Below are 23,766 nucleotides of genomic sequence, written 5' to 3'. Positions count from 1 at the left end.
TTTTAATCGAGCATGTAAACACGTTTTATTCTTTGATGCTCTTTCATTCAGCATCATTAATCCCCAGCATGAAATCAATAGACTTAAAACATTTAATCACGTCAAAACGCAACATACAAATCCACAAATGACTTCAGTTCATCACACACACTGAATAGCTTGCAAATTGGAAACTATGCCTTCTTTTTGCCTTGGGAATCAGTAAACCCTAAGCTAGTCTTCCACTGAAGCAAACAGATCCTTTCTCCAAGAATCTGCCATTAGGCAAAAAAAAAAAAAAAAAAAATAATTGATAAACAAAACATGGGATTTTCTGTTTGCTCTGTCATCTTTTTTTATCCCTTACAGTCTCACTGGCCTTATGAGAAACCCTTGTTTTACTGCAATCTCTTGACAGTATGCATGTTCAAAAAAAGTTTAAAAACAATTACAGTAACTGGGTTACAGAATGTACTGGAGGTAGGTGTAAGAGAATGGAAAAACATCTTTGTGGTTGCTTGCTTTCCCTTTTTAACAGCATACATTGTTTCTCTGCTTGACTAGAATGCAAAAGGGACAATAATCCTAGGCACTTAAAAATAGGGAAAAGAGAATAAGCTCAACCTTATATATGATTATTATTTCCAAAGCCTGTAGGACACAGAAAGTGACAAGAATCACTTTGATGGGGCAGAAGTTGTGGCTGAGATGAAAAAAGGGCAGAAACAGGTAAACAGACAAAAGAAATAGTCTAGGTAATGGAATAATACCTTTAATTCTACTACATTAAAAAGCACTGAAAGCTTGCTAATTTCAAAGAAGAAAATCCAGTTTGGAAAGTGGTGAAGTGTGAGAATGGGCATGCTGAAACCCTGATATGGGAGGCAGACACCAAAAAGCCTGCCTAGATCCATGACCCCATCCCACCCACTGGCCCATGAAGAGTCCTACACAGCCTCCCCCAAACCCATGAGGTCCTTCACTATTAGGATGGAGCTTCTCTGGGTACCAACCACTAGGCACATGTCCACACAGACTCATTCTGGCAGCTGCCCATTTTCCACCTACAGGCAGAGCCCTGTCCTGAACTTTGCCTGTGCTGTGTGAAGAAGCCCCAAAAGGCAGGCAGAGTGCTGATGGTGGTGGCACTGGCAAGGTGCTGTACTGTAGCCCTGCAGTCAGGTAATTCACCCAGAGAAGGAGCACCAACCCAGCAATAATCTGGCTATACAGATGCAGGACCTTCTGCCCAAGTGTCCATGGAAGTGAGGCTACTCTGTAATCAGGAATGCAAGATCCACAAGGCTGAAAGGTTGGGCAGAAAAGGGGGATCCTGGCTCCATACTGGAAATCTGGACACTAAGCATCTAGAGAGGAACAGTGAAAGGTCTGTTTCAGTATCCATAGCTGTTTCTGGCCCGATGTTGCTTCAGGGAAGGGAGCCTACAGTCCCAGTCCTGTCCATGCTCAGGCAAGGATACAGATTCTTCTTACCCACTCTCCTTCCCCATCCCATAACTTCTGTGTTCCTGTTTATACAGCTGCCCATATTCAGCAAGAAGGGAGATGACACTCCACTGCTCCCCTTGTATCTTATCTGATTAGGCCTGCACCAAGGATCCCAATGAGGCCAGCTTGTGCTCAGAACCTACACCTCAGGTCTCCCAGTCTATTGATGAGCTAATTAATGAAGCTCATCTGCAAAAGTGGCAAAATCGCTGCTGCTGCTGCCAGTTTGCTTGACAAAAGACTCATCTCTCCTCCATTATAATCCAGAAAGGGCTACAGAGTGTACCTCTGAGGGAAAACGATGCTTTTATTTCCTAGTGGTTCTCTATACAGTGCATAATGATTGATCTGATGTAACTGGGCTGTGTTTCCAGAGAAGCACGTACATTCCCTAGGCCACTAAAGTATACACCTAAACTAGATGGGTAAGGGCTCCTTTTTGGTTGTTCCTGGGACATTGAATTCCCTCTAGTGACTATAATGAGGAATTCAAGTGCTTTTCCTCAGAGGTCAGCTCAACACGCAAAGCTTAACCTTAATATACAGGTAGAAGTTTCATTGCACAACGAAGCACAAGTGCTACTCATTCAAGCATTAAAAAAGTTTTCTGAGAGTGTAACAGAGGTATCAGTGCCTCTAGTGTAGCACAACATAGTCCCACTCTAGTTGAGAGAGGGGAATGAAAATTTCATAATAGGTATGACTAATCTAAATTTTACTGTAAGTATACAGAGTATAAGTGACCTCTTGATTTTGCAGTTTTTCCATTGAAAGTAATGTTTATGCACTGAGCTGCATGAAGGAAAATATGTAGATTAGGGAATTGCTTCAAATGCTTTGCCTATCCTAGATGCATTAATTTTTCATTACCTCATTTATGGAAAAAAAAAAAAACAAACCCAAAAAACAAAACAACAACAAACTAAGAAAAAAAGCCCAATAAAAACCTGAAGTAAAACTAAAATGTGAAATGAGGACATTCGAAATCCAGCAAAGAGAAGATCAAGCATTTTCTGCTGGCAGTGCACTCAATTATTACCAGTAACTTCCTATTTATTATCATCATCATCATCATCATCATCATCATTATTCTTTATCCTTCCTTTAAAAATGATCCAGACTACCTCTGCAAATGTGTGGGTTTTTTTTTTCTGTTTGACAGATGCTAGATTCACTTTTGGCTGAAAGAAATCAAAGTTTAGACACAAGAAATACATCCTTTAAAGCCTGTGCTCTTCAGTTAACAATTTGGTTCTGGAGATGAATTGCAAGCAGAGACTTGGGCCTAAACAATCTTACTAACTAATGGGAATGCTAACAAGTAAAGCAGTGTACTCTGCACTGCAATGCTTATTTTCTCTTTGAACTCATGACAAATGAGAAGGACTGCTTCGAATTAGTCTTACAAATGTCAGCAATACAACAGAACACTGCAAATGTTCGTCTTTGAACAGTGGAGAGTCAAAGCGAACTGAAGTGAAAATGGTGTCCAGCAGAGCAATTCAGATCAGGAAAGCCATCCAACTCCAAAGCAGCTTGACCTGAACACAGCCCCAGAGGCAGTGCCACAGCTGCCAGCTAGACAGTAGCCAAGAAGTTAGCAGAGGTGCAAGCCAAGAAGCCAGCCATGAGCCCATGTGCCAATGCAGGGAAGCTGTATTCCAGAATTTGGCATCTGGGTCCTCCAGCTGCCAAACATCTCCCATCTGGCTGAGCCTGTGGACGAGGTGTTAAAAAGAAGATCAGGGAAGATTATACAAGAGCTAAAGCAGTACCCTTAGCAAGACAGCAAAGATGAAGAGGCACATTGTGCCCCCAACATGTGAAACTCATACACATTATCACTTTGTTCCCAGTGGATCAGAGGAGGCAGTCTGGACAAAACGCTCCACGTTTTAGAGGAAATTAACAGTTAGATGTGCATGAACTGAGGCAACTGTCCCAGCCTCTGGCCATCCACAGAGGTCAGCAGATGCAGATTTGCGTGGAATTGGTTTGGAGTAAACTTGCAACTTTTAGTAGATTTGATGAACCCAATAAGAAAAATTAGAAAAAAAAACCTACAAAAATGTTTCTTCAAGACTTTGTGATCCTGTGATTCTGTTCCTCCGTCATCACAAAGAAATTGAAGTATCAAATTCTGTACTTTCCTAACTGGAATACCAAATTTCTTGGTGTAATTTTATGAAAGGATAACCTTCTTGCAATTTAGTGGAAAAAGATAAGTTTAGTAATACCAAGTTGAAAAATACCCAAAACTGGGTAGGCATGAAATTTAATTCAAATGAAATATATCCACATATGTAGCTGCATTTAACTGCAGCAGAATTCACTTCTGACAAGCATTTACTGTTCCCAAACTCCAGCAGTGCCATACCCCAAGAAGAGGGACCAGCTGTGGGGAAGACTCCTAGCACTGTCAGCAGTTTCAAGTGCACCATAAGCATTCATATTTTCAAATAATGCACCGACTTTGATGTTAATCTAATTGATCTTACTTCCACCTTTCAATCTACAGGTCTACCAAATGAGGTTTGACAGATGTGTCTTCTTGATCAATTAGGTTCTTTATTTTAAAAACACGTAAACCCCCCCCCCCCCAGCTCTTTTCCAAATTTCTGCTTTCATTAGAACCTATATGTCTTGCCAAATGTTACCTTTCGGTCTCATCTCGCTCCAGCCAGAGCATACCAACTTTCAGCAGTTTAGAACTGCTGCATGAGATGACTTAGCCATCTTCCTCTACATCTAACCATGCATGTTTTTCAGAGGGCCTCATGAGTAGGATCTCATATTCATTACTACGGTATGTAAATACCAAGCAAATTCATGAGGGATTTTTAAAGCAAAATACTGACAACATCAACAAAGACCAAAAAATTAACAACATAAGTGTCCTTCTTGAAAATGCTTCTTGCAGAATAGATGCCAACATGCAAAATGTTATATAGTTAATTTAATGCCAACTAAAGAAGGCTGCATTAAAAACTGTATCTGAATTATGCATATGTTTTAGAAACACAACATTTTGAGAGACTAGTAGGCTCGTCAGAATAATTCCTGACATTGCACTGATAATACAATCAGATCAAAGAACATTCTAGGGATTTTTAAAAATAAATGTATCGTTTCAATTTCATAGTAAAGGAAACCTTAAAAGATTTTTATTAGCTCTAACAGAGAAATTGCTCTTGCTGCTACTTTGAAAATGTTCAAGTAATAAGATCCTGCAAATTTTTAATATAAATATACCAGTTGTAGTACAATTAACTGCAAATTGGAGATAGGAGTAGTCTTGAGGAATGACTTCTGTATTTGACTACTCATTAGCAATTTGAAAGTGTAATTGCTCTTAAACATGCTTTCTTCCTAATTTTATTATGAAGCTTAGCTGTACTTATAAATGTGAAGAATTTGATTTATTCTGGAACATACTTGTTTATATTGAATGTGTGAAGTTGTTTTTTCTTCTGTACTCCACAGACAGACGGAACACAGGTCACTAAGAGCAGACAGAGCAGCAAGCTGATGGGTTTACACTTGCCCCATAATAAACACAACTCCAAAGAACATTCAGAGGGGCGCACAAAACAAACAAAAGCAGGGAGGAGGACAAGCAGGCAAGCAAGCACACTGAGAGTGGACATTTCACTGCATACTGCTTTAAAACCCACTAAAGCAATATCCATGAATCCCACAAAAACAGGAACCCTACCAGCTTTGGTACATCCTTCTGTCCTTTGACATCATTTCTACCTGGGCAAGTGGGGTGAACCCAAGGGCCTTTATGGTATCACAGCACTTGCTGAAGCCTCCCAATCACCCCCTGCCACTGACTGGCATGTAAGCCCTGTGCCATCCATCTACTAGGAACATAACACAGGAAGGTTTTAAAATTGTGCCCTCCTTGAAATAAAATGAAGAAGATGTTTGCAAAGAGCTCTTCCTACATTTTGCAGCTTTGCTTCACAGTAACTGGCGATGATCCACTATAACATGAGCTACATTGATGCACATCAACTTTGTTACTCAAATTCAGTAGACTACTTTGAACACTTTAAACTATATTATTAAACATCAGAAAAGGTATTTTCTATTCTTATATTTTAAACACCGTGATTTATTAAAAAAAAAAAAATAAAAAAATTGCAGCTTTCCCACCACCCTCTGAGCCCCAAGATAAAAAAAGCAATTGCAAAACTCAACTTCAGATCTTGCCTAGCCCCACATACCCCCCAGTCATGACATAAAGAGGGAAAGAAACCTGAAAAGCACTGCTACTAGACTTCATCAATAAAACAGAATATTATATAATACACAATAAAATGCTTCATACCTGGAGTTGAAAAAACGAAAAGGGTTAACAGCTGACCTGGCACAGCCCCACATGCTCTCTCTGGAAATTGAACACAGACAATTAGGAATTTTAAGTTACCCCAAATAATCGAAGGGGACTTAGACAAGCTTGAGGAACACTTACTGCAAAGTTAAGTAAGGCACATAGCCTCAGTGTGGAAGACACTTTAGGATTTTCCCATTCACTCAAAACTCTCCTCAAACTGAATTTGCTCTGCAGATGCCCCATCTAATGATAAGTAATTAATTAGGAGCTCTGTGATTGATTTTCATGGCAGCAAAGTCAAAGCTTAAGGACCCACATGTCACTCAGTGGTAATTCTGGATCATGATCTATCATTTTTTTTATTAAAAAAATCATCAGCAACAAAGAGGTAAACTCTAATGAGAATCTACAGCAGGCAGACATTGCATGAAATGGCTGCAGTGAATGTCTGCTCCCAGAATTCTGCTGCATCAGTAATATTATTTCCACACAAAACCAAAAAACTTAGGCTTTAACATTTTTACTTAGAACTGGGACTCCGGGGAAAATATACCATCTTCTAAAATACCATTTTGAATAATGAACAACACCAATATACAGTGCCATAGCTGTACAAACTCCTGTGCTGGTTGAGATTTGGATTACGTGAAATGTTCCTTTTCACTGACAAATTCTGATCTACTGCAGGTGCTCAAATAAGAAGCTCCATACAGATGGCTTTCGGAAAAAGTTCCACCAAGTTAGGGGGAAAAAAAAAAGAAAAACCTGCAGAAAGCCAAGAACATGAATAAGCCCCTTTGGTCCTTCTATTTGTGATTCAAACCTCAAATGTACTGTGAAAGCAGTCTGAGGCCAATGCCCAAGAAACTAGCAAAAAATATTAGAATAACAATATGAATAATAAAAAGCTCTAGCACACTAGCAGTTGAATGTATTTGTACTGAATATGTTTTGAATCTTTTATAATGCTCAATTAAAATATCCAGGTTGGCATAGGAACTGATGAAAGTGAAAAGGAAATTTTCAGAAAAACTTTGCTTCATTTATATAATTGCATTTTACACTGGCCCTTGGAAACCTACTAACAATCCATTTTCTCTCAAAATTTTGCACTGAATGTTTTGAACCTGTCACACTTCCCTGCTTCAAGTCTACAGTAAATAATGGCTTTCTTTACTGTTTTTGCCATTTGTTAGATGCTAAATTTCTGATAATGACACAAATATGGTATGCAGATGACAAAATGATGTACAGAATTTTTGAAGTGTAAGTTATTAGCTCTATCACTGCCTAACACTTTTGGTTTTTTCCCACACTCCATGTAGAGTCTTTTCCTTCTCAGAAATATGTATCACCTACTGTCTCACTGTATCAAATAGGTACAAATTTTATTTTACAGCTGTGTCAGTACCTAATCAAAGAGCACTGTGACAAAATCTCCCCTGCCCAATCAGCCCTCAAATGAAAGCAACATGCACTGGAAAAATGGTTACTGGAAACCATTAAGACCAGTGGTTCTCTTCCATGTCAATTAATTTGCAATCATCTCTGTGCCTCATTGGAAAATCATTTATTTGCAAAGGTGACATAAACATCAATTTATTACCTGGAAGTCATAACACTAAATTTTGGACACTCCTTTTCATAAAGTTCCCTTTTTAACAACTAAGCAACAGGGCAGACCAAAATACAGTTGCTGAGGTTAAGTATTTGCATGCTGAATTTTTGACAGTGGGAAATTTAGCAGGCAACTAAAACCCTGTTTAGAACCTACAGTATCCAGGCACTGAAGCAAAAGACACTCAGGTATCATCCAACAACCTCACTGACACCTTAAAGTTATTGTGCTCCTTTCTGTTTGGTGTGAGAAGCAAACGGCTGTGGCCTCCCACCCTGCCTCTTCTCCAATCCAGAAACTATGGAGAGAAATACCTAGTCCTTGCCTCTGGAACTTGAAGCTTATCTGTGCTATGAAAATGGCTAAAACACATCTCAGACCATGTTATCAGCATAAAAAGGATCTGTAACAGTCACTTCCCAATCCAAAATGCAAGTGTAGAATAAAGAAGAGGAAAAGGACCACTCCTGAGTATCTTTTGCACACAAATGTAGATATTTGGCTTCCTGAGTTAGTGCTCTAACACCAGGCTTTTATGCCAGAGGTGGGTGGCTGCACCACTGCTGGCTGTCACAGTTTCACACAGAGAGATGGTCAATGGGAAGAGGACAGCACACTCTGGGTGTTACAGCAGGCAAAAATAGGTAAGCTCAGAACTTGATCTCTTTATTTCCACACTGGAAAGTTGGGAATGTGAGCTGCTCTTTTTTTTTTTTTTTTCCAAACTACTTTAATGAACTATTACAGTTCAGAAGCCCAAGCTCCAAAGAGAGCAGAAACAACTCACAGCCAAGTACCCACCCAGGATGTAAGCGGAGACATCTCTAGGAAGCTGATTGCTCTGCCCATTGAACTTCAAAGCCTTTAACTCTTTGTTGACTATACTGTGGGAGTGTTAATGCCTGCCTTGTGCAGGTGCTCTGCCACAGTAATGGAGCCAATCACCTATTTCAGAAGCTCACAACACCTCCATCAGACCTTCCCCAAAGCAGAAAAATCTGCATCTTGTCTCAAGTGCCTGTGCTGCTGTGGCTCATCTTGGTCCTGGGTACCTGCAGTGCTTCATGTGTGTTGCAAGCATTTGGGGATAGTTGAACCTCTATGTGATGCAATATATTGGCAAGGATGTACCTGTTACAGAATTGCATGTACTTGTAGTTCCTCTCAAGCAAAAGGAGAAGCACCTTCTGTTATTCTGCCTATAGGAATGGCAAAAGATCTCAGAAATCATGTGGTGATACAGACAGACGAGCAGTTCTGAAGTGGAAAAATGGAGTGCAAAAGGAATCAACCTGTTCAGCTTGGTAAATAATTTTCAGCAAACAATTTATTATACAACATTACTCTATTATTGTGCTTTTGAAACTTTTATGACTGAGATTTTGGTCATTATTATAGTTCCTCCTGTGAACTTATTTATCAATGGTTTGACTCTTTGGCCCTGACAAGCAACTGATTATAGAAACAGCAGTGCTCATCAGTTCTTAAGAGAAAAACCATGGTGACTTCTATGTCTATCTGACAGCACTGTGTGTCCCTGATTTATCATGCATTATCCCAGCACTATGCTAAATATTGTACTTTTCATTCAAATAATTGAGGTACATATTTTGACAAGACTGGGACTGCTGACTTTTAATGAGTACATAAACCAAGTATTTCTTTTACAGCCTGATGTCAGCTTCTGGTGATTTCCAGGTTAATTTATTTTTCAGGCTCTGTTTGCAGTGCTGGGCTTTTCAGCCAGCAGCAGATCCTGTCCACAGGCCTTAAGGTGAGCACTTTCTAGGGCAGCCTCTGGCCCCAGTGCCTGCCAGCCTGCTCCATGCCCCCCTGAGCTAGCAACACAGGCTAGACAAGAGAGCTCTGGCAGTTGCTGCCTCCTCTGATCCACCCTGGTCTCTTCCTTATTTTCTGCCTGCCTCAGCTTTCATATTTCCTTGCACTGCTTTATCCTCTGGCAACTCAGCATATTTCGCAAGGATAAAAAGAAAAATATGACCCAGAACCTCATGCTTGACACATTTTGGTCACTGCTCTAATGATGGAGGTGCAGAGTTTGACTCTGAAACCTGTGACTGTGATTACTCCAGGATTAGATACTATAATATCAGCCATTGTGTGCTGCTTTACTCCTTGTTTTAGCCTTCAATTCCTTTATTTTGACTAGAGTAATTTCATATGTGTGGCGGCTGTGAGGTCCAAGTATCCTTTCTGTGATGTATTCAGAATAGTAATGCTCATGTTCTAAGTCACATACACATGGACAGTGGCACCTCCTTGGCACACAGGCTCAACACAAAAAAAACCCTCTCTTCATATCCATCATCCAAGAGCTTCCATTCCCTCCTCTTTTATCTCCAGCATAAAAAGAACTTGCTGTGAGAAATGAGGTTGTGGTGAAATCACTACTAGTCAAAGAGGATTTAACTAATAGATGGGGAAACCTACCACAATCTTTTCCCATTATGCAGGAGAAAGGAAAATGGCAGGACAAAAAAAAAGTAGGTTAATTTTTTTTATTCCTGTATTTACATGCTCATTCAATTATGCCTTGCCAACAGTGTTCCCCTCTTAATAGTTCCCTCCTTTTACATGCAGTTTACATACCCGTGACCTACACAACTTTTGTGTAGGTTTTGCATGCATTGACCTGAACACTCAGGACAATATTTCCATAAATCAGTGTAAGCACTGCTATTAAGATTTAATTGTGCCGCATGTAGGTCTGTCAAAATCACAGGAACTGCCTTATGGAAAAGGAAAGATAAAAACTTATCTAATCTAGATAATGAAACAAGAAGTAATTTTGGCTCAAGTGACAACAGAGGACAATGCTCTTTCTTTTTCTTATCAGTAAGTCAAAGTAGCAGTTCGCTGAGGAAGTTTTATTGTGGCTTTTCCTGGCAGTGTTCTGCTATCCAATCCACACCTCTGAGTATTTGTTATAGCTCTAAATTTCTTCAGGCACACAGCTCTGTCCCTGCTTTCTGTGCTGATTTAGAAAGACAAAACATAAAAAGCTGAATAACGAATCACTGGGGAAAGAGATGCCAAACAGGTGTACAAACTGCTAACTGGGTCGTAGTAACTCATAATGTTATTTATAATTCATTCTTTGGAGTCATGCTCTTCAAGCAATTACAGAATGCCTGCCTCACTATCTGTAAAATGCATTTCACATATCTAGCAACTAATGACTTGAGCTTCACTCTGGAGCAACACATTTTAGTGGATTAAGCACGGGAGCAAGAGGCAGATGTACCTGATCCCAACTCATTCTCTCCTTGGCTGCATGGCCTTGAGCAAGTCACTAACCTGTGGATAATTATAATATTTAAACACACAGGGGACCTGTACAATTTAATTAGTTAATGTTTGCAAAGCACTCCAAAGACAAAAATGCTTTATGAATGATAATCACACGCTATTGTTTCATGGCATTTTATTCCAGAGCATGTTTGTGTAAACATGTTTAGAAATGTAAAATTCCAGTAATGGCAAAGTTTGACAACTACCTTAAAATGACTGGCACTTCTTAGACTGAAATTTAAATTAATTAACAAATTTAACTTATGCTAAGAAGACATTTATATGTGAATTAAATATAGACACTAAACTGAAGCTGGGAAACAAGATCTTTGAAAATTTCTTTGTGACAGATAAAGGAAGTGAAAAAGACATACAGAAGGTATCAATGAACCAATACGTGTAACTCTTTCACTGCAAGATAATGGTGCCCCAAATAGCCGAAGTGTTGAGTTACTTTTCTTTTCTTTAGCATCCAGACTTCTGTTAGTTTCAGGACTAATCATTAGACCAAACAAAGTTCATGGCAAACAGAAATGAGATTTTGGACTTTAAGAGAACCAGGATTCCTTAGTTCTTCAAGCTTATTATGTAATTAATTTAAATATTTTTCTCAAAAGGAAAAAATTACTCCTAGCAATGGTATGGTAAAAGCTCTGGAATGACCCACTCAACAGTCACGGAAACTTATTTTGACAGAGGAGACAGGAAGTTATGATTTTATGTAGATCAAGGTAAAAGCACTGTTATTTTCAAATTAGCTTTCTTCAGGGAACAACTGACAATACCCCAATCTCCTGATACACTTCCATTTAAGCAACACAGCCCTTTCAAAGCAGGAAGTGATGTTAATTTCTCTGTAGAAGCTGGTTTTGATTTACAGTTGCCATTCACCTGGCCATTGTTTCCAATGATCTTTGGCTGATGGGGAATCCTATTATTCTGGCAAAAGGCCTTGGGACATATAATAGAAAATTTTCATACCAAAAAATCCTAGTGCATGCACAAGATGGTATCCTTTGATTTTACTGCCCTTTTGTCAAACATCACATATTTTAAAAAAGGAACCTTTTTAGAACAATATGGGTTTATTGGATTATTGAAACCCCAGGTTCATACTTAGTGCCTAAAGAGCAATTCCCAAAGGTATATAGGTCTTTCAAGCTCTTGAAGTCCTTAATAAGGGCTTCAGGCCAATTCATTTTTATAAACGAACAGATGTTTCTGAGTATTCAGATTTTGGTAGGAATAGCTTTATAAAAGGTCATATAAACCCACTGTAGAAGAAGTCAGTACTTCTTCAACAAGCTGTCTGAACTGCATGTAGGGAAGGCATGTGGGTAGGAGAAATCACACCTGTAGTAGTTGGGGCAAGTCAAATTTAGATGTACTAAGTTCAGCTTCTTCTCAAGCCACAAACTTCCAGCACAGCCTTAGAAAATAACATAGAAGGGGTTTCCTCATAAATAACTTCAGCAATGTAAAGTTTTATCACTCTCTAAACCATTTGTCCAGGTTTCTTTACAGCTGCTGGGGAAGACAGATACCTTCTGAAAGGTAGATGAGCATAACTGATAACATGATTAGACCCAGAAGTATCTCTCCACTAAAGAAATCCAAAATACTTGAGCCTAACTTTTAGATATTTTGCATTGTGAGAGAGGAACTTTGCTGCAAGGTAATGTCCAAATTGGACAGCCCAGCACTACCAGAGGGTGCCTAAGATAGCTGAGACACAGCCCACTGCCAGCTCAGCAGTGCCCTTGGCTCAGTAGCCAGCGTCCAACCCAGCAACAGTTTTCACTGCAGAAACCTCTTCTTTTCTGCCACAGGATACTTACTTGAGACTGCTGACAAAAAAATAAAACAAAACTAGAACAGAAACATCCCTGAAATAATGACACAGCGGGGGCACCAACCATAACAGATGCCTTGCAGGGCTCTATGTCACTACTGTCTTTCGCTTACGTATCTGCACAAATGGCTCTCAATACTTGTAGCAAGTCAGTTCAGTTTGTAGAACAACTCTGGAGGAGGCCAAGGAGAAGTCTCACCATGTTACAGCCTGTGGGGACGTCAGAGGCCCATAGACAGTTCTTTCTGAGTGTGTGGTCCAATCTCCCTGCAATTCCAGCAACTATGTAACCTTCTGCTCTAAAGTCTTGCTGCAATGGAAAAATGCATCCCACACTTGGGTACTCTTCATGAGACAAGTAAAATTGAAATTCATATATTCCCACAACTTCACTTCAAACCAATTAGTGTTCTCCAGTGGAAAAAAAAAAATCCTTTATTGAGGAATTCTGGATGAGCACTAGCCAATTCTCCATATGTAAAATCACCACGCAGTTGTGTGCCAGTTTTAAAATGAGCACGGGCAGATGTACCAGAGAAGAGGGAAGCAAAGTTCACACAAACACTACTGAAACACTCTCGTTTATGTTTTTTGGAGACTCAGGAAAAAGTATTTTGTCTGTAAGTGGAAGGAAAAAATGAGGTGAAAGTTCCCTATAATGAATAGCTCAACAGTAGTAATGATTGCAACCGAAGCAGGAACACAAACTAAAACAAAGAGTAGAAAATGAACAACTGATGGCAATAAAGATACAAAGTTCTAAAGAGGTAAAAATAAACCACAGAAGTTGATTTACAAAGAAGAAGAGAAGGGAGAAAAAAAGAGATTTAGGAAAAATAAATCAGATTTGAAAAGTATGTACTAATTTAAGAGAGTACATTGGTATGGTGGCTATGCTGTCTGTCTGTTGTGGAGTCTCCTTTTTGCTTCTGCAAATACTGCTTTGCAGTATTCAAAACTAACTCTTACTGTACTGCAGTAATAGATGCCAGAGAAGTTAAAAATAAAGTAAGATGATCACATTAACACCAATGTATCAATCACATAAAGTAGCCAAAGAGAACAGGGGTAGAGTCCCTCATCTCATTTTCATACAAGCACTCCGAGGCACCCAGCTCAGCCTAAAGAGGAATTCATGTTAAAAGTCAGAGCAGTCACATACAAATGACAAATCCCATCTCTGTGAATTAACTGCAGCTATAACTACAAGTAGACAGGATTTTCTCTCTGAAATTTCTGTCTCTCTCTTACTCCAGAAAAACAATACGCTATCTGAAGCATCATCAGTTTATATGCACAGTTCCTCTTTTCCTTGACATTTAAAAGAAAAAATGGTTCCATCAAAGGAGTTTCCTCCACTTACAACACCTAAGGAGAAAAGAAGTCTAGAGAGAAAGAGCAATTTCTGCACCTTTGGATTTTTACCAACATACTGGTCAAAAGTTCATGCTAAAAATCACCCTCTGCCTCTCCTGCTTCTGCAAGTAGGAGATCTTAAATTATGCATATTCAGGGAGGGAAAGCTTAATGCTGTAAAATAATATATTTTATCACACAAGTGTGCAGGAAATAAGGAGATGAATGCTCTCTTCAGGGTTTGCATTAGTAAGTGCCATGAAGATGGCTCCTGAGGCCATCCTGCATCAGTTCTGCCTAGGGATGGAAAGGCTGCCAGGCTGAGGGAATAGCATGCTGCCTCTGTGAGGGACCCTAAAAAGTTTTACTGGTCTTCAAGGGGTTGACTAATGCCTTCTCCTCCCTTGGCTTCATAAAGATTTCTGGAGTGTATCTGAAACTTGGTGCTGAATATATGATGCTATTCTTGCTGTGTAATAAGCATCAGTGGTGTCAGGCATATAGAGGCAAATCTGCTCTTTGTTAGATGTTACATGTCAAAATGAGTTTGTAAAACACGCCACAGAAAGGATGAAATGCTGCTTACAATGCAAAGCCCACTGAAATCTACATAATGTTGCAATATTTATTATCAGCCAGAGCGTATTATCTGAGATTAATAAACAATTCTTAGTCCGTATTTTGTAAGACATAACAACAGGAAGAAATTTCACTGAAGTACCCTGCTTGAAATAATGACTTTATTTATCTATAATTTTACATTATTGATTGGGTTTGTTGAACTGAAGGAGAACTATGAACTCATTCCAAAAGAACTACTGAGAAAGAAGTCTGGAAGCTCAGCCAACATAAAGCTTGCAGCAAGAAGGCAATTTTCCTGAGAAAAAATAGTCATACTTGGTCACTTTACAAATATGCAAGCAAATTACATTCTGTTTGTGCAAATAAGAACTAATGCCAAACACGTGGCTCTTAGTGTTTCATTGTCACAATTTTTATTCGTAAGAATTTTGTTCCTGTAAGCCTACAGTGGACCCAAAACAAAGCAGCAACATAGGTGGATGCCACCCAGTTTAAGAGGACATGAAAAACAAAGCTTTCAAATAGGCATTCCAAACCGCCCTGTGACCCAGCTAGGTAAGCACCATTTCCAAAGCAACAAGCTTAAAAATGGCTGTATTAAAACAACAGTTACTCCCCAAAAACTGACAAGCTGATTTCCCAGTGGTTAAAAGGTGGCAGACTGAGATGCAAGGGAAGATGCAGGAGCATTCAGTACAGTGCTGCCACTCCCAGTTTCTGGCCCAGCAGCTCCCCAGTCAGGGACTGCCGTGGCCTCACCTGGCACCAGGGATGCGCAGCGCTGACCTGTGTCTCAGGCAGCTGCTGCACCACCCCTGGGCCATGGAGAGGAACGGGAGCTCACAGCCTGGAGTCTCTCTCTGCCCCTGAATTAGACAGCTCCAACAGGGCAGAGGGATTGCTGCCTGAGCGTGCCAAGCACTACCCAGCCCTATGAAGGGCATGAGGTAACTGGCTGGGATGCAGATAGCCACACAGGCAAGATCAGTCCTGAGCCCCACAGACTGCACACAGGGAAAGGCAGGAGGCAAGGGAAGGCAAGGCACTGAGGCAATCCTTCACAGCCCCACATGCTGTGTGAGGAGCTCTAGAGCATCAACCCAAAGCAAATGCCTACCACCAGATTCTGAAAGCCCCAGAGTCTGAACTCCCTTCCTGCTCTTAGAGAATAGGTGGCAGTAGGCAAATATATACACACACACACACATATATATATATTCATAATCCTTATGCAGAATAATTTAAAACATGTCTGAAAAACAAGCAGGAAAATATCAGCTGTTGTCTCACACCTGCTAGCAAGTAAGCAAGCACCTCCAATTTGTATTTTGTTTAACAAGACAAGACAGTACAACAGCAATTGGTACTGAAGAAAAGGAGGCTCCCATCACTTTGGAAGTACTGAGGTGCAGTTCCCAGTCACTCTCTGCAAGAAGTTATTTTCCGGGCAACTATTCACCAGAAAGAGCTTACAATCTCACTTAGAAAACAATGCACTCTGTGGGACAGTCATCCAGACTCGAGGGCCAGCCTGCCTCCCTCAGGCACTAAGCTTTGACCTACACTTCACTGACTGCTGAAGAGTCTTTCTATGCATGTCCCTACGCTGCCCGGTTATTCAGCAGAACAGTAGGTGCCTTTCCATGTCCTCAGAGGAAATTCCTGTCTGCTAAGTTTAGATGCTGAAATTGAGCACACAGGATCTCCCTCTGGAAGGCTTCAGAGGCACTTTCCTCTCTGCAACAAGGCTATGTAGAATGAGAGCTTCTTTTTCAGGGGACTCTTTTGCTAAACATCTAATATTAAGGTACATATTAAATGCCTAAAATCAAAATAGAGCCTGCCCTGTAGAGCACAATATTGCAGACCAAGTAAGAAATAGATTGAGTGCAGTTAGCATGAAGTGCCAACATTCCTTTTCAACTCAGCAGCTGTATGTGTGGTGTCCGTGACTGAGAATGAAGTAAAGATGACAAATTGCAGATCACAGTCAAATTAGATTTTCCTAATGGGGCTTTTGAAATAAACTAACAGATTACTGTTTAAATAAAACCTGTAACAAGAATGAGTTGATGTTGTATTATTAAATTTCTTAATTTGATTCTTAAGCTCCAGAGCCAGTCAAGTAATACTCAACATATTTACCTTCACAAACTGTGGAATGCATTGTACAAAAGCTAAAAAAGCTTCCCATGGTTTGACCAATTCTCTAAGTGTTCAAGCAATATCCATCACGGAGAACAGTATCTGCCTGCCAGTCATATATTAAAATTATCTGCTAGTGCTCCATACTTCCTTTGTTCAGTAATTAGACAGTGCAAAATCATTTACTGCAAAATCACGATGCATTGTTTTATTTTTCTGGCTTAGTATGTGTGCTATAAATTGAGAAAAAATACTTAGCACTTCAGGGCCTGCTGTTGTGACTAGAAAATTGAAAATACATATGGGACCTGTCTATCAAGCAATAGCCTCACTGGCAAAGAAACCCTCCCCTCCTTTATCACTGTTAGAAAGGGAGCCTGCTAATCACAGAACCAACACCTTGTCTTGCCTTGCTCACAAACACCTCTCTCTCTGCTTAAGGAGAATATCAGTTTGAGATTCACAGTTATGGTGCCTGGCTGACAGAGGAGGTAGTACATGTCTGGCAAAAAAAAAAACCAAAAAACCCAAAGGCAGTACCTCCCCAAACATGGCTTAGCTCTTTTAGCTGCTGATGTCCAGGAAAACAAAGTAAAACATTTTTAGATACCATATTAAGACATTTAAAATGCATCTATAATAACTTATACAATAGCAATGTCTAATGGCCTTCATTACAACCATTTTTACTTCATAATGCCCAGAATGCCCATATTTTGGACTTCTCAGATAAAGTAACATGCTTTGTGGGTCTAGCACAGGCTTCAGTGCCTGGAGGCTCTAGTTCTATTTCCAGCTCTGCTTCAGACCAACAGGGTGACCTTTACGCATAACCTCATTTTCCTCACCTATAAAATTGGGATATTAATACTTATTTACCTCACAGTTGGTTCCCTTCCAGCTGCTACAGTGACTGACCAACCTCATGCATCTACAGAATTACAAATGTTCATGATAAACTGCTTCCTTCTTTTCAAACAAGCAGTGCAGGTACTAAATTAAGAAAATATTTGTCCACCCAGTTAGCAAAAGTACACAGAAAAATAACCTCAGTGGAAAATTGTTCGAAGCCCCTCAGTAATTTCCTTCAATGACACTGTCCTTCAGGAGAAATGCTACTAGTTCCTATCTGACAGCAACTAGAATCAACTTCTTGATGCTGCTTTCAGTCAAGGAAAAAATACACGGTTTTTGAGTGGTAATCTAACCCGGTCTCTCTTTGGAGAGGATATAAACCCACTGCAAGCTTTCCAAGTACATCAAGGAGAAGAAACAACTTCAATATGAAACTCAATAATCAGGGCAGAGAGAAAGAAAGGAAAAGATGGTGAGAGAGACAAGAGGTACAGTCATCTCTCCCAAAAAAGGGAATAAAGCTCCAGGGAAAGGTGCTGGCAGGTATGCTGCCTGCAGGCAGGAGGACAGCCCTGCAGCAGCGGTGCCTCTGTCGGCCTGGGAACGCCTCAGCAACACTCATCTTGTCTGGGAACGCGATACTTACTCTTGTACTGCTCTGGCTATGGAGAGCGCTGTAGATCCAGTTTCATTAACGCTATCTAAGGTCACATTTGGCAGGTCGTCATCATCACTGTCACTTTTAATTTGTCTGGGAGATAGGCCTCGGGGGTCCATTTGTGCTGGAAAGAGACATATAATGGATTAATATGAGTGTGCTGAAATTAATCTTGTCCCAGAACAACATCAGGGTGCACAACACGTCTGCCTGCTCCGGCTGGAGAGCACCGCTTGTGTCGAGCTTCCCAAATCAGCTGATAGGTGGGCAAAGCCACCCAGTGGTGCCATAGCTGGATGTGAGCACTTCCAGGGGCATGCAGGTCTGTGAATTCACAGAGGCTACACCAATGCACTCAGCAGGACCTTAAAACCACTTCTAAGACTGCATCCAACAAAATCCCAGTTTACTCTCATGCAACTTATGCTGCCTGACTTCAGAAAGCGAAGGGAAAGGGAAGAAGGGAAAGGGTTACATCTGCTTTGAACAACACAGAACACTCAAGAGTACATTTGACAGCAAAATTTCAGGAGCAATCTCTGATTCTGAACGTTCATTGTGAAGTATCAGGATGGAACCCATGTCACTCCACTCAATGAAAATTTAGGCATCTAAAACCCCAGTCCTGATTTCTGACATAATTCAACACCACTGTCAGCCTCTGAAGGATCCTTCACTCCACACTAGGTGTAACCTCACATAGGCAACCAACATTCAGGTGACCAGTATCAGTGGGGCGAACACATTTTTTTGAAAAGTCACCCAGTTTCAGGTCTTACAAATATCTGAAGATCAGGAATTGCAGGATTGTTTTACCTGTCCACAGCTTACAGTATCCATACTGCATGGCAGTGGAGTAAGTGCCCAGGTGCTGGCAGCAACAGCTGCAGGAACTTGTATGAGGAGCAGCCAGGGCTGCCCCGTGGCAGACACAGTGCTGGGCATAGCTGAGCCCTGCAGACAGGCGGGTGTCTCAGGGAAAACAGGTTTAAGAAAAGGTAAAAAAACTGGCCAGGAAAAAAGTGTGAGAATCACTTTACACTGAGGGTGGCAGCGCACAAGAACAGGCTACACAGGGAGATTGCGGAGCCTCCCTCCCTGGAGACATTCAAAACCCACCTGGATGTGTTCCTGTCACCTGCTCCTGGTGACCCTGGCTTGTTGGGGGTGTTGGACTGGTTGATCTCCAGAAGTCACTTCCAATACTAACAGTTCTGGGATCATGTGAAACAGCTCTGCAGATACCAATGTGCAAGGAGATGGAGGGGAGAAGGTTCTTCATAATGGGGCAGTCCCTGGAGGAGACTGCCCTGATGGGATCTACTGTCTACAGGGAACCAACAGTGGAGCAAGGGAACTGTGTGAGGAGAAAGAGCAGCAGAGAGGAACAATTATAGACTAAACACAGCCCCCAGTCCCCATCCCCCTGGGATGGGGCGGGGGAGAAGAGCTGGGAATCAAGGAGGGGAGTCCTGGAAAAGGGGATTGGGGACTGTGGTTCTCACCATCCAAATCTACTTTTAATTAGCAATAAATTACCTTTCCCTGTGCTGAGTCCTATTTGCCTGTAAAGGTAATTGGTAAGTAATCTCCCTGCCTTTATTTTGAGCCTTGAGCTCTTGCACTTTATCTTCTCCCCTGTCCTGTGGAGGAGGAGGAGGAGTGAGAACAGCTGGGTGTGCACCAGGCAGATGGCCACCAGAGTTAGCTTTTCTGCCAAAAACATACAGGGAAGGAGAGTAGAACAGAAAGGCAGGTGACCTGCCTTCCCTCTTATGATGATTGCTGTCCTTCAAAGGGCAAGAAAGCAGAATTCAGCAGGATAGGGGGAGGGAACCAAGAGATGGGTATAGAGGGGAAACACGGGGCACAACTGTGACTTGGGACTGCTGAGAGGAACTGGGGCTTGTTTGTGCCATAGATGTGGAGAAAGAGACATTTCTCCTTACTCAATAAATACCACACAGGATTAGTAGGTGCTGAGAGACACCCAAAGCAGCTGGGGAAGAGAGTTAAACTGGAGAGAGGTCTGAATCTGCAAGGAAGGCATAGGAAGGGGAAAGACAGGCAGAGATTTGAGTAAAAATGTGTTTATTTTGTCTGCTCTGGTGAAATAGGGGAATTCATGGTTATTTATTTAAAGAGCTAACTGTTGCAGTTTGTTAGTTTATGCTCTCCTGTATTGCAGAGGGGACAGGACACTTTCTTCTGCAACATGATTCTTGAGAAGGGATTTATTCCTACTCAACTCTGGCTAACCACAAATCTAGACAATAGGTATCACAGGCTCCCTTTAGAGACCATGAACAGTTCAGTGGGCCCACAGCTAGGGAGCAGCTCCAAAAGTCATAGTTAAATCTGCCATTATGCTATCTTTCTTATGGTACAGTGTTTACTGACTCTACAAAAGGAACTGAGTTACAATGAAAAATGGGAGGGCTGCAGATACTTCAGGAGCTGTGCAGCCATAACATTAGGACTGATGAATAGCTAGGCTCTTGAAAAGAAAGCACTCCACAAATGAGTGATGAATCCAGGGAAAGCTGGTCCTAAATTTTAATTTATGTCTTAGCTGCAAACCACCTGTGAGTAAAAGAGCACTGATTGTAAACTAACTTTCAGCTGTGCTTTTTATGTTACAGAATTTCATAAGGAAAATACTGTTAAATACATTCAGTAAGCTGATGGAACAACTCCTTCTGGAACCACATTTAAAGTGCATTTACAGTGGCACAGTACTTCTTCTATTACCTTTCTACAGGTACAGGTTAGGTGCCTCAGTAATGCTGGCTATGTTTGGACTGCTTATTATTTCTTCATGGATGGCAAACACTTTTTGCTTATCAAAACAAAGGCTGTTGACAGTGAACCTACATCAGACAAACATGACTTAGAAGCTGTTTGAAACATTCAATTGTTTTAGGCAGAATGAGCACCTTTCTGACCATGCTTCTTAAAATCACAACTTACACATGATGATATTCAATGTGTAACCTCAACCTGAGCACTAGGGATAATCTAGTACTTTATTTAAAAGCAACTGAACCACCTAGTCAGCTGATTTAGCCCCAGAAAACTATTTTGAAAGAAGTGCCATTCCTGCCTTGCTCCCTAATGCTTCTTCTTAAAAGAATGAGTTTATTACTATGTATTTCATTAATTCTAAATCTAGAAAAGATTACATTCTTTTCATAGAATCACAGAAAGGCGTAGGTTTGTGGGGACCTTAAAAAGATGATCTAGTTCCAGTCCCCCTGCCATGGGCAGAGATGCCATCCACTAGACCCAGTTGCTCAGAGCCTCATCCAACCTGGCCTTAAATACTTCCAGGGATGGGGCATCCACAGCTTCTCTGGGCACCCTGCTCCACTGCCTTACTACCTTCTGAGAAAAGCTTTTATTTCCCCCTTAAAGTGAATTTCATTACAAAAAGTTATGCTTGTATCTGCCCAATATTTAAATGTGCTACAAGTGATGCACTTGTGAGAGCTAGCTATTTGTCCACAGAACTAAAAATTGTAGCAAAAAAGCTATGTATGTTAACTGAGGTTTAATGTGACTTGCACTACAGCAAAGGTGTTAAGTAAGTAGCTCAGAAACTAAACCTAACTTGAAATGATGGAAGTTGTTACATAGCTGAGTCTGTAATACAGTTCTTAAACGTGAATTCTGATCACTTAAGCGTGAATACACCTACATAAAAAGAGATGGTATAAATGTGCATGAACAATCTTACATACTTTCGTTCTTTGTAAGAGATGTTGTTTCATTATTACTGCAGATTGCTGGCTCTCAAGATATTAATGAGACTCCTATGACATCTGGTATTGATTTTAGATTACTACAGGCATGTGCCAGGATCAAAGCTCTCAATTACCTTCTCCTTGTTTCTGCTTGGTAAGTCCTACTCTGTACACTTCTAGCACAGACACAAAGTTGCGAGCAGCATTTTACTTTTTCACCCAGGGACAATTTACTGTACTCACTGGGTACAGCTGGCCGCATCAGGCACCAGTGCTTGAGCATATAATGAGGTGCTGCCACACATAAGTATGGAGAGGACAAAAGGTGAGGAATGGAAATGTATTAGTGGGTAAATTCAAAGGCAGGTATTTCAAGCACTGCTATATATTTGCAGAAAACCTAACTAAAGATTGTAAGTAAATAAAACAATGCTCTTGGGATTATTCCCTTACTTTTTATGTCAGTCCACATATACATCCTTTTTTGTCTCTCTCTTCGTTTGCCACATCCTTCCAGCTCGCAGCCGTGGGTGGCCGAGGCACTGGGGAGCCGAGGTGACTGACCAGGAGGCTGAGTCTTGCTGCTGCCAGCTGGTGCAAACTGGCCTGTTTTCTCATCAGCATGGCTGCAGCTGCTAGGGGAAAACAGCCTTTAATGCAACTCTCCTCCCTGAAATGAGCCATGTGAATAACCAACTGGCCAAAAGCCTAACAGATATCTCCTCCTCACCACTCTCTGCAGTGTGCAAACTGCAGCACAGGACTGTTACACATCAGGAGTTCATGACTCCTACTTATGTCAACAGCTCTGATTTTGTCTTGGACATCTAAGAACAACTGTCAAACTCCTGGCACCAAGGTTTATGAATACCAGCCTCAGTTCATAAGGACTGAATTAGAAGTAATTACTGGCCTAATGAACATCAAACAGGAGAGGATGAAGAGATGCAGGCAAGAGATAGTTTAGCAAATGAGATAAAAAAGGTGGAGGATAAGTGAGTAACAGAATGCAACTGGCAAGCAAGGTGGAGGAAAGCCCACAAAAAGCCAATGCATTTTAACCTCCCTTCATGCTTTACCTTGCTCTAACAACCAAACTCTTCCTTGAACTCAGGACCATGGGTCCAGAAGGGACTTGTCTGGGTCACTGAATCAAGTCCTCCCAAACACAGGCAGACACATTAATTAATAAACCTTAACTGGTTTTCTTGCCCTTGCTATGCCTCTTGAAAGGCAAGATTTGTCCAACAGAGCTATCTGGTGGTTTTGTGAAGTGTGAATGAGGTTAAGGCGAGGCAAGCAAAAAGAAACCAGTCAGAGACTGCTGCTTTCATGGGACAAAGGTGCCATTGAATGAATGCACAGGAGGTACAGAAGCAAGCTGTTAGCTCTCCATGCTGAATAGACTGGTGAGCCAGAGGAGTTAAGAACGTCTGCAAGTGCTGAAGGCTGCAAGCAGCCACGTTGCTTCCCATCCTTGTTAGCCTCAAGAAACAATGATCCTTTTTTGCTAAGAAAAGTAGAAAGAATTGCTCATGATGCACACAAATACATGCAATCACTTCTCAATGCCACTTTGCCAAACTGTACCAAAAAGGAGCTTCCCTCTGGGCACTACAGAGAGCAAATTCACTTCCTGCACTTGTTTTAAGTGAAGATGTGCAAATAGATCACACATAAAGCACATAGCAGCCAGTAAATACTACACAACTTAAGTCTGTCATCATTAATATTGTATCTGCCAGCTGCCAGTTGCTAGTAGGAAAAAGCCTGATCTGCATCAGATATAAGCTTGCTTCTATTTCTGTCAAACTG

General features: G+C 41.0%; 1 protein-coding gene across 7 annotated transcripts in view; it reads right to left on the bottom strand.

The window, feature by feature from the left end:
• Positions 1-23,766, bottom strand: part of KLF12 (KLF transcription factor 12) — a 234,289-nt gene that overhangs the window by 57,865 nt on the left and 152,658 nt on the right. For 5 of the 7 annotated variants that reach the window (XR_008509169.1, XM_036379110.2, XM_036379126.2 and 2 more), the window contains exons 5-6: positions 18,197-18,332; positions 5,825-5,884 (exon numbers count right to left, since the gene is read on the bottom strand). Coding sequence is in view for 6 of the 7 variants with exons in the window: in XM_036379110.2 (XP_036235003.1) it covers positions 5,825-5,884; positions 18,197-18,332 (196 nt within the window). In the remaining variant the exon portion in view is untranslated. The remainder of the gene's footprint in view (positions 1-5,824; positions 5,885-18,196; positions 18,333-23,766) is intronic. The other 2 variants (XM_036379134.2, XM_054518578.1) reach the window with 1 other exon arrangement.

Source organism: Molothrus ater, chromosome 2 (genome assembly GCF_012460135.2).
Source record: "Molothrus ater isolate BHLD 08-10-18 breed brown headed cowbird chromosome 2, BPBGC_Mater_1.1, whole genome shotgun sequence".
NCBI classification, from domain to species: Eukaryota; Metazoa; Chordata; class Aves; order Passeriformes; family Icteridae; genus Molothrus; species Molothrus ater.
This window is presented reverse-complemented; position numbering and strand designations above follow the sequence as displayed.